The 12,579-nt window shown below is 37.7% G+C and overlaps 1 protein-coding gene across 1 annotated transcript in view; it reads left to right on the top strand.

The window, feature by feature from the left end:
* LOC106052736 (uncharacterized) overlaps positions 1-4,996 on the top strand; it is a 32,979-nt gene extending 27,983 nt beyond the window's left edge. Inside the window, exon 2 of the mRNA XM_056017070.1 lies at positions 2,392-4,996. Within this exon, the coding sequence (XP_055873045.1) occupies positions 2,392-3,314 (923 nt within the window). The 3' untranslated portion in view covers positions 3,315-4,996. The remainder of the gene's footprint in view (positions 1-2,391) is intronic.
* Positions 4,997-12,579: the final 7,583 nt, after the last annotated feature.

Here is a 12,579-nt window from a genome sequence, read left to right as displayed (position 1 = left end):
CCTTTATCTTGTCACCCTGTATGTTACATACCACCTTTATCTGGTCACCCTGTATGTTACATACCACCTTTATCTGGTCACCCTGTATGTTACATACCGCCTTTATCTGGTCACCCTGTATGTTACATACCACCTTTATCTGGCCACCCTGTATGTTACATACCACCTTTATCTGGCCACCCTGTATGTTACATACCACCTTTATCTGGCCACCTTGTATGTTACATACCGCCTTTATCTGGCCACCTTGTATGTTACATACCGCCTTTATCTGGCCATATACCACCTTTATCTGGTCATCCTGTATGTTACATACCACCTTTATCTGGTCATCCTGTATGTTACATACCACCTTTATCTGGTCATCCTGTATGTTACATACCACCTTTATCTGGCCACCCTGTATGTTATATACCACCTTTATCTGGCCACCCTGTATGTTATTTACCACTTTTATCTGGCCACCCTGTATGTTACATACCACCTTTATCTGGCCACCCTGTATGTTACATACCACCTTTATCTGGCCACCCTGTATGTTACATACACCTTTATCTGGTCATCCTGTATGTTACATACCACCTTTATCTGGCCACCCTGTATGTTATTTACCACTTTTATCTGGCCACCCTGTATGTTACATACCACCTTTATCTGGCCACCCTGTATGTTACATACCACCTTTATCTGGCCACCCTGTATGTTACATACACCTTTATCTGGTCATCCTGTATGTTACATACCACCTTTATCTGGTCATCCTGTATGTTACATACCACCTTTATCTGGCCACCCTGTATGTTATATACCACCTTTATCTTGCCACCCTGTATGTTACATACCACCTTTATCTGGCCACCCTTTATGTTACATACCACCTTTATCTGGCCACCCTGTATGTTATTTACCACTTTTATCTGGCCACCCTGTATGTTACATACCACCTTTATCTGGTCATCCTGTATGTTACATACCACCTTTATCTGGTCATCCTGTATGTTACATACCACCTTTATCTGGCCACCCTGTATGTTATTTACCACTTTTATCTGGCCACCCTGTATGTTACATACCACCTTTATCTGGCCACCTTGTATGTTACATACCACCTTTATCTGGCCACCCTGTATGTTACATACCACCTTTATCTGGTCATCCTGTATGTTACATACCACCTTTATCTGGCCACCCTGTATGTTATTTACCACTTTTATCTGGCCACCCTGTATGTTACATACCACCTTTATCTGGCCACCCTGTATGTTATATACCACCTTTATCTTGCCACCCTGTATGTTACATACCACCTTTATCTGGTCATCCTGTATGTTACATACCACCTTTATCTGGCCACCCTGTATGTTATTTACCACTTTTATCTGGCCACCCTGTATGTTATATACCACCTTTATCTGGCCACCCTGTATGTTATTTACCACTTTTATCTGGCCACCCTGTATGTTACATACCACCTTTATCTGGTCATCCTGTATGTTACATACCACCTTTATCTGGTCATCCTGTATGTTACATACCACCTTTATCTGGTCATCCTGTATGTTACATACCACCTTTATCTGGCCACCCTGTATGTTACATACCACCTTTATCTGGTCATCCTGTATGTTACATACCACCTTTATCTGGTCATCCTGTATGTTACATACCACCTTTATCTTGCCACCCTGTATGTTACATACCACCTTTATCTGGTCATCCTGTATGTTACATACCACCTTTATCTGGTCATCCTGTATGTTACATACCACCTTTATCTGGTCACCCTGTATGTTACATACCACCTTTATCTGGCCACCTTGTATGTTACATACCACCTTTATCTGGCCACCCTGTATGTTACATACCACCTTTATCTGGCCACCCTGTATGTTACATACCACCTTTATCTGGCCACCCTGTATGTTACATACCACCTTTATCTGGCCACCCTGTATGTTACATACCGCCTTTATCTGGCCACCCTGTATGTTACATACCACCTTTATCCGTCTTTTACTTCAGCACTTAAACTTAAACCTTTAACTCCACTTATGTTTCACTGTTTCCTTCCCGAGACGTTAAACTGCGCTTCTCTTTGATTAGCACTTTGCGAGCTCAAAAGTGCCCTACTTCCTTTCTATCATTGTGTCTGCCTCCTGTTTTCCTCAGTCTGCTTTCATTACCCATCACTTTGTCTTCGCATCTTAAAAACTTCCCGGATTTCGGGCACGACATGGTCTAAATTGTGCCGATGTGCCAAGACCCAAAAATATCAAAATATATGTTTCACTGTTGCACGTAGTCACTATTACTCCATTACGCCACTTAGCCATTAACTTCTTTGCAAAGATCAAAAGATAATGCTCTGTTTTTTTTTTTTATTTTCCTTAGATGATCATGAATGTGAATTAAGCTTTAGTGGAGAATCAGAACTTTTAGAAAAGAAGAAAGCCTGTAAGAAATATCCAGGACATCCATATCCAACATTCATTTCTTTACCAACATTTAAGATTGAGAATTTTCCCCTGGCTTATCAAGACAAAGATTTGTATGAACTAACACGGACAACGGCGGCTCTTACAGTTAGAATAAGCACTTCAGTTGTTAGCCACGACAGACCAGATTGTTATCCACAGACAGGTCACCCCTATCCGTTAAATAAATATAAAGGGAGAAATATAATGAACGTAGGCACAGGCCGGGTTGCTCGAATAGACATAGCAGATAAGCATCAAGGAAAGGAAGTATGTCATTGCTCTACGTGTGAAGGCTCTTCCACTCCAAACACAGTCAAAGGTAAGGTCATCATTCACACTGCACGTCACGTAATTTATGATGACATCGAGGCTGCAAAGACCGACATGAATTTGTGGTACGACCACGATGGTAGCGCATGTGTTAAGTTGAAAGGGTTACGATTGATGGAAAAAGACTCAACATATGATCTTTGCAAGCTTGTCTGCCATGTTTGTGATACTGAACTTTTAAAAAGATTGGACAATTTGGTAAAAAGTTGGACTGATTTATGCAGAAAAGTTCGAGATAAATTCAGAAACTCTAGCAGCACAGACAGACTGACGGTCATTGTGTCACACCCACACGGGTGTTATAAGCAAGTGACCATTGGCTACTGGAGTGAAGCGCGTGAGTTAGAAGATGCAAGGACAAAGTATTTTTACGACACTGCCACATGTCCAGGGAGCAGCGGTGCTTTTGTCTTCACACTGGGTCGTGAAATGGCTTGGTTCAATGAGCATGTCCACAGTGGAAAACTGAAAGGGAGAAACATGAGCGGAGCTGGACTTGATTTCTAGCTTTTTATTTTGTGTCCCGAAACAATCCGAGTTGACAACTCTTAAAAAACTCTTTAAGACATGGGACTGCTGTGAGGATCCATGCAGCCAAATTTTCCTACTGCCCATGCACCACATATTATCATCCATAATTAACATGTTGCTGAAATGATAATATAGAATTAGATTAGGTAAAATTAATCCTCGGAATTTTCAATATAATTCATGCAATTTAACTGTATATGTATGTGCAAGTGTTTTTGGCATGTTTAAATAGAAAGGACATATATATATATATACATGGGCGTAGCCAGGATTTTTTTTCGGGGGGGGGGGGGGTTTAGGGGGGGATTTTTAGGGGTTTTAAACTCAAAACCCCCTGGTAGTGGTTTTAAACTCAAAACCCCTTTAGCTGTGCTGGGGCAAGTGATAGTTTAATATTAAAATCTCACCTAAAATTAACAAAATCAAAGCAAAAAAACATGTCACTAAATTCCGTCTCCCCCCCCCCCCCGTGGTAGGGGGTTTCAAACTCAAAACCCCATGGTAGGGGTTTTATACGGGGCAAGTGATGGTTTAGTATTAAAATCTTACATAAAATAAAGAAAATCAAAGCAAAAAATCAGTCACTAAAGTCCGTCTCCCCCCCCCTCCCCGAGGGGGGGATTTCATTTCGGGGGGGGGGGGGGGTTTGAACCCCAAACCCCCCCCCCCCCCTGGCTACGCCCATGTATATATATATCACCAAACTTCTAAGATTTTTTATTATACATGTATTTATTGTAATTGGTATTAAACAGATATCTATGTTGCTAGTTTATTTTTTTCCCCCTTTAAATTGTACTCAAAGTCATAATTAGATGTATTATGTTTTTCTTTATATTGTAACATTACAAGCTTTATATATATATATATTGTGAAACTATTACTTAGCAGTTCACATACTTAGGCAGCGTCATAACAAACAATTGAGATGCCTACCATGACATAACATGTCGAATGGGAAAGGCAGGGAGCATTTTTCTATTTGTCCTATTTGGACAATCCAAGCTATTGGACTTGAGACACCTATTTAAGAAAGTCGTCCTCCCAACAGCACCGTATGCTTGCGAGACGTAGACGTCATCTTCCAAAACTGAGAAAAGACTAAAGGAGGCTCAACAGAAATGGCTAAGACGGATTTTTGAAGGCAGTTACAAAGATCGGGTCTCAACGAAATCCTTTGCCGAACTGGGATTCGACCACCTAATGAGGTTATGACTGAACGTCACGTGAGGTTTACGGGGCATGCCCTCCAACAGAATGAACTAAGCATACCAAGAGTTGCAATGACATGAAGGCCAATACGAGGAAATCGCAAACAGGGACGTCCTCGTATAACTCAGAGCAGTGGACACCAGCTGGGAAGAGGCTTCAGATGTTGCCAGTGACAGATCTTTATGAAGTCAGCTTGCCGCCCAATGAGACGAACAGTGCGGGAGGATCTAAGTCGAAGTCTCAAGTTATAATTTGACTCGTCGTTTAATTTCGATAAAAAACTGTATGGCTTTTTAAACCATTAATCACTTTCAATAATTTGTGTACATTTTTTTGTCGTTTGATAACTTCATTAGTAAAGGAATTGGATCTCACTGTTAGTGCAAAGGACTGCTTTTGTATGTTTTACACATTTGTGTTTGATATAATAAAATAGTACTACAGAAGTGTGTCTTTTTACATAATATGTTATTTTTTTAGTTAAGTTAAAATAATTAAAACTATATATATATACATGAAAAACTTTACCTTGTAATCTTGTATCTTTTAAACAGCCTTAAAATGCGACTATCTAGATCAGTGGTTCCCAAACTTTTTCGTCTCGTAGACCCCTTGCCTTGTTTTCTGGTTTTCGGTAGACCCCTTGTTTAACTTAAATTTTTTAAAATTCATCAACATTTTTTTTACAACTAATTTCTATCTGTAGTGAGTTGAAAAGTGAGAAAGTAATTTAAAGCTACATATTAAGTTCTAGAGATCTATCTTTTTTTTTATTGATAAAATTCAAATTGAAACCAATTAAAATAAAAATTAATATGTACTGCTGGAATCACCAAACAAACTGGAAATGTCTTTTTGCCAGTTTATCATCCGTTGCTACAGATGTTATGTTTCAAATAGGAATGTGTTGTTCTATGAAGTAGTGCTTCAAACATTAAATATTAATTAATAACGTTTTCGCAAAGAGCAGTTTCTGGTGTATTTCTTGATCTTTCAAGTGTTGCTCATATATTGAGTCCACAAACATGTTATCTCTAACAGGAGAAGGGGCGAAGCCAGTAACGTCAAGCATGAAGGGCTCATTAGCCGAAGTAAAACTGAATTCAAAACTCTCCTGCCTTGCAACTATATTCAAACATGGGAAAGGTTTTTTGGGTCAATCCTGAGTAAAAAAAAGGAGCCGGCGACCCTAATGCAGTTTGCGACACACATCACTACACCCTGTCATAGCCTTTGACATCGCTGATCTCAAACTGTATATATTTCGTTTGCAAATAATAATAAGCTTTTAATTTTATAACTCATGCCACGACGTGTCCTTGAACTGTAGTGTTGCTTAAAGCAGTTCTTTTAATAATATCAGATGTAGGTTTGTGTAAAACAGTTATTACAACTACTACGGCTGGTAAAATCAATGTTTTACCTTTAATGTTTTACGTATTTTGTCATAAAAAGTAAAGTTCCCTTTTAAGACCTTGTGATGATGTTAAGGTCATCTGTTTCTTTGGCCAACGGTTAACGAGCATGTGGGCAGCACAACGACCAACCGCCTTTACTTTTCCTAACATAAGTCAGGTACCCATTAGAGTTGGGTGGACTCAAGGGAGCCCTAAAAATCATGAAATTAAAAATTCACCGAAATTCAAATCCAGGAGCCCAGGTTCGGAAGCCAAGCGCCTATTTTGCTCTAAGTAAACAGAGAGTGTAAGACACCCACAAACCTTCATCTTCTCTATAGGATGTCGAAGAGATATTCTGAACTTTATCTTTGAATATTCGAAAGTTTTTCTTTTTTTTTTATCAGGGTGACATTGTCTCAGTTGATACTCCAGCGTAATTGGTTTCATATCGTCATAAAAAAGGCAATTGGCATGTTTGATAAGGAAGGAATGAACAATTTTCAGCAATCAACGCTATACAGTTTACATTTCTTTTTGCTAAACATTACTTACATGTAGACAAAATTAAGTTATTTAAAAAATTATTGAAATTAAATACAACAATTTTTCGTTTGAAAAGCAAGATAAAAATTCAAAGGATTAACTAAGGTACACATTATATATTAGTGTGAAGAATTAAACTAATAGGATGTAAAAATTAAAGTCACGACCTGCTTAAATGAAATCTATTATTGTGGACCCCGTGGACATCTCATAGACCCCCAATTTGTTTTTTCACTTTCGTAGACCCTTTGGAAGTCTTTGTAGACCCCTGGGGGTCTATATAGACCACTTTGGGAATCACTGATCTAGATTCAAATGTATCTTAATGAATTGTTTAAGAAATAAAAAGAAATTTTTAAAGTAATTTTTAATGGACTTTCATAAGAGATTTATGGTGTTTTATTAGGGGGGCTAACCAATGAACAGCCAAACCACTGAACAGACTTTATTCCGAGGAAACTCCTTAGAAAGAAACAAATGCTATTCCTCATAATGCATTATTGAACTTTGCGATACACTTTCATTCATATTGTTATTATGACCTCCTTCAGACGCAAAGCGACTATGGATCTACTCCTGAAAATGAGATGCATTCCCGGGCATTCCCCCCTTTCCACGCAGCTTCAAAGGAGCGGGAAGTGCCGATACAGTTTGGGATCAGCTACATTGCAGACTCTGACAGGGTGTAGCACTGAGCGTAGCAAACTGCCTAAGGGTCGCCGGCTCCTGATTTTTCCTCAGGGTTGACTCTCGAAGCCGAACCACTCTGCTTAGAAAAGTGCTATGTTTTATAAAACTACTTTTCTTATCACTACTTCCCTAACAATGAAAGCTTGCTGTTTAGTGATGAGCCTCTTTCCATGAAAATCTAGCGTGAGGTGTCTACTGTCTTTCCACTAACTCCAGAAAGAACCGAGTCTAGAGGTTCAGAATGTAATGGACATTACTTACGTACACACATACACACATATTTGTGGGGGGTGAGAAAGAAAAAATCCCTCCCCCCTCCGAAAAAAATCCTGGCTGAGGGGATGAATTACTGTCCCTAAAGAATATCATCATATTTCTGACTGGTGTAGCACGTGTGGTCATTGCCTCCGAGGAAGCCATAGTCTTAACCCTCTCTTTCCTTCTCCTCCCCCATCACTTTGCACAAGTGTCCAAAACACACTGAATGGATCGCAGTGATGACGTCTGATCGATGGCTTCATTAGCTTCAAGATTCATTAGTCAGCGGTTAATGTTTAGCAATGTAAGCATTGAAACTCCAAACCCCAAGCGTTGAATCGTTTTGTACTAGGTCTTTATTAAAAAAACGATCGATGTTTTGGTCCTTCTGATACTTCCAGAGCAGCTAACTTAATAGGCTGGCTACATTCCTCTTACATAAGTATTTCAGGTAATCAGCTGGGTTGTAGAACTTGATATATTTTTATTTGCAAAGTTTTTCTGTAACGGATTTAGAGAATTTAACGGAACAATTAGTCCAACTTTTTTAGGTTGAATTGTGTCCTTTGTTTTAAAAAAGTAATTAAAGAATATTTTTTATAGCATTATTATTTATATGCATTTTTATTTCTATCAATATTTGTTTTTGTCAGTTAATACGTATTCCATTGCTGTTGAAACCTGTACACTTTTAATTATTGAATTTATTACGTAAAAGCAAGTTTCAGTCAGTAAATGAAATGTACAAAATGTTTGACCAATAGAGTTACTTGCACACTCCAAACTGTACTTAGGACCTAGATCAACCAATTTAGGCTACACATGGGGGAAATCTCACTATTCAATTGTCACTGACTTCAGTTTCGATGTTTTGTTTGGAGCCACGATATTCGCAATGCTTTTGATCAATTTTGAATGCAAATAAAGCGTATAAAGATGTTGTTACATAATTTCTAATGGAACACCTATATAGACCTCGTGGAACCCTGGTGATCCGCAGAATAGAGTTTGGGAAAACACTGATCTAAACTAATTGATGAAAGTAGGACTATAAGAAAACAATGGATGGAGTGGACAAGGGGGACAACTCAAATAGAAGTGTCAATTGCGTGCTTGTAATGTAGTATAGTGTAGACATACACGATAAACATAAATGTAGAAATTAAGAGGTACTTTAAAAAAAGAAGATAATTACGTCCAAATTAGATCAAGAGTGCAAGTGTGGAGCCTTTTCTATTTGACTATTTGAATTCTAAAGTACGTCAGGACGTCTAAGTTCGCAGGTATCAGGAACGAATTTATGTAAAAATGCTTTTTAAACACACATTTGAAGATTAATTTTTAAAAATCATAAAACCAATAGACTATATTTTGTATATTCATGTGTCAGAGTAAAAAAATATATGTGCAAAGTGTAGTTTTTAAAATTAGAAGATTATATCTATATCCTTTCGTTATTGTCTCGTGTAAATATGGCCTAGATCCATGAAATAGTAATACTTTCTTATAGTTGGGCAACTTTTTATTTTTTAGGACCTTTTTGTTTTAGGGCTACTTTACATACGTTACGGTTCTAGTTATTACCTAAGAAACATTTATGCCAAGTTTTATCAAGATTGGTCAAACGGTTTTGATTTCTATTTGTCACATACATACATACATACGTCTTACATTCTACTTTATAGATACACATTTGAGACCAAAAGAAAATCTTCTGCCGAGGACAAACGCAGACGACGAAAAGAAAATCTAAATCGACCACCTGCGGACAATGGTTATATATATATATATATATATATATATATATATTGTGGAGGCCCTATCATTTTGAAGCCCCGGGGCTTAAGCCTCACCTGCACTTCCTTAAAGCAGGCCATGATACGATCTGCCACTTGAGCTCTAATATATTGTTATGTCTCTCACTTTCTAGTCTCTCTGCAAACTGCACCACACGACACTACCAACTCAAAGAACTTGACAACTCATGGATCTAAAGTAAAGTAACACTTTAATGTCCAATAAATCACAGCGAATGCTAAACAATGGTCGTTTTTGCTAGATGCGTTTCTGAAAAGAAAAATACAGGGTGTTGTAATCAAACCCGATACAGGCTACAAAAAGAAAAGACACTAAACAAGACATGTTAAACTACACATTTACAGTATTTTCTTTGACTAGTCTTTACTCAAGATCTGTGTGTTGTTATGTCCCCGACATTTTCCGATACACAATTTCACACACAAAAATAATTGTAAAAATAAACATTGTAGTGATTTAAAAAATTGTATTTACCAGATCATTCGTAAAATTAGACTATATAACTAAAGACCCGAACAATCGCTATGATTCGGACCTTTACTTTTCAATGATGTAATCCATTTTCAGCGCAATCGTTCAGAGATTATTTAAAAACTGATCTTTGAATTTTTTTCTACTTAATAGTCACTCATTCTAGTTCTGGAAAGACTAAGGCATAGCCCTAGACACCAAATGAGATCCCTGGTCATGGCCACATTCATATGCTTGTGAGTCTTAGACGCTGACTGTAGAGCTATAGAGGAGCTTCCTAGCAATGGAATTGAGATGTTACAGAAAGATCCTAGCAATGGAATTGAGATGTTACAGAAGGATCCTAGCAATGGAATTGAGATGTTACAGAAGGATCCTAGGTATCACATTTCAATACTCATCACAAACGAAGAGATTAGAAACAGTGCTGTTACAGCGATTGGATCCCACGATGACCTGCTAACTAGTGTAAAAAAAAAATAACGCAAAATCTCTATAAGGTCTCTAAAATTCGAAAGCTCCATTACAACATACTAAATGCTCCCTCCACTGATCGAGCTAGCTCAGCTTTCATCTCTTCACTTGGTATTGAGGAGTTCCTTCCTTTTACCAGCCACTGCAGCCAGAGTGTCGGCTTGTGAATGTACTAACTCGTTAGTTTACTTTTCCTGATATATAAAACCCAGCAGTTTTCTGTAGCATTTACTCTCAAAGGCATTCATTCTTCTTATGGGATAAGGAAAATAGTTCAACATGGATCTAGAACAGTGTTAAAACATCGGTTGTACTGTTTAATGGTAGAGTTGTGTAGATTTAGTGTTTTCTTAAGGAGAAGCTGTAACACTCTTGGTAACAGACAAATAGTTTGTTGCTCTAAGTTTCTTTACAATGAGTTAGACTTTCTTCATTGCTGTAAGAGAAGTGGGTGAATGAAAGGAACGTCATACAAACATTTCAATGACAGTTATAGAATTTCTTTCTGGAAGATAAAATCAAATAGGCATACTAATTATTTGTTTCCTTCATATGATCTGCCCCTTGACTTTCGTTGTAGGAGTGCTGTGACAGTTCGCGTAATCAAATCCCTTCACTTTTCCTGGTCAGCAGCTGTTCTTAACAAGAGAGAGGCCGGTCCATTCTTTTATGTTATGATATCAAGAGAGAGTCTGGTCCATTCTTTTATGTTATGATATCAAGAGAGAGGCCGGTCCATTCTTTTATGTTATGATATCAAGAGAGAGTCTGGTCCATTCTTTTATGTAATGATATCAAGAGAGAGTCTGGTCCATTCTTTTATGTTATGATTTCAAGAGAGAGGCCAGTCCATTCTTTTATGTTATCCAGTCAGATTTTCTTGGACAATAGTTCCCTTTTCAGACCTTGTCTCTATAGGGTCGATGATGTAAAGGTCGTCTGTTTCTGTGGCCTACGGTTTACGAAATAGGATGTCATGTGGCCTGCACAACGATCAACCGCCTTTACTTTTCCCAACTAATGTCAGGTACCCATGGGTGGACTTAGAGGCGCTCAAAGATCCTGAAATTAAAAATCCCCGTCTTCACCAGTATTTGAACCCCGGATCCCCGTTTCGGAAGCCAAGAGCTTTACCGCTCAGCCAGCACATCTTGTCTTGTACATACTCTAGTTAATGACACCATTATTTTGTGGAACATTTATTCAGGCCCACTGCAACCTGATTTAGATTACTTGGTAAAGATAACAGGATAAGAGAACAATGGAATGAGTCACGTTAACCATATGTCTGACAAAAAAGTTTCTCAAGACTTAGGAGGAAGGAAACTATCATCATATTTAAATGCAATATTTATGCATCCTAATAAAAAGTTATCACTAGTTGAAAAATAAACCATTACAGGGCGGTAACTTGCACACAGGATGTATGTAATCAGTGACTCTTGCAAGAAAAAAATGTAACTATCGATGTTTATAAATCATGAACGTAATAACATTCTGACCAGAAAATCCCACAAAACTCAGTTACTTTCTAGGACTACAATCAGGGCAATAAATTAAAGAGCAATAAACGTTATCTCATGGAGCCACTTGCCCAGTATGAGTTATTACATCATCATTACTGAGACAATATCATTCTTGACCATGGTGATCCATAGATGTGTTACTGCAGAAAATACATTACTTAGAGTAATAGAATACTTTACCTAAACAGTGTAATATAATACATAACTTGTGCAGAGTAATATAGTACTCTACCTAAGCAAAGTAAAAGAATACACAAGTTACAAAACAATAGAAAGTATTTCTTACTATGATTATAAAGTACATTATTTATGCAGAGAAATAGATTGTATTTTTAGTCAGAGTAATAGAGTAATAGTATTTGAGCTAGATTGCCAGGGTTTTATTTTAAACTGGCAAAAAAATATAGACATTACAGAATGTCATTTTACGATGCTTTTAGCGGCCCTCAAAAAAAGAAAAAGCCGCTATTAGTTTCTTGTTGTCTGCCTGTCTGTCTGTCCAATGGAGCGTAGTCTATTATTATTTTATAATTCAAAAGTGTTCCTCATTACTTTGCTATATGAGTCATGCTACTATCTGGAATGATCAGTGATGGAGATTGATTTAGGATTTCTTTAAAGTGGTTCTTCCACCATTGTCTTTTTCTCTAGTCAGTGCTTTTCTTACTTTGTTTTTAACAGGTCTATTGTCGTTCCTTTTCCGACCGGATAGAATTTCACCTCATAGTCCTTTCATATTTAACCCTTTCTTTCCTAACTGACGATACCAGCGTTGATTTCACCAAAATGTGGTAAATAATTACGGAGAGAAAGAGTTAATGCCTTGCTTGTCTCGCTCTCTTTTTCGCT

The sequence above is a fragment of the Biomphalaria glabrata genome, chromosome 18 (genome assembly GCF_947242115.1).
Source record: "Biomphalaria glabrata chromosome 18, xgBioGlab47.1, whole genome shotgun sequence".
Classification (NCBI taxonomy): Eukaryota; Metazoa; Mollusca; class Gastropoda; family Planorbidae; genus Biomphalaria; species Biomphalaria glabrata.
This window is presented reverse-complemented; position numbering and strand designations above follow the sequence as displayed.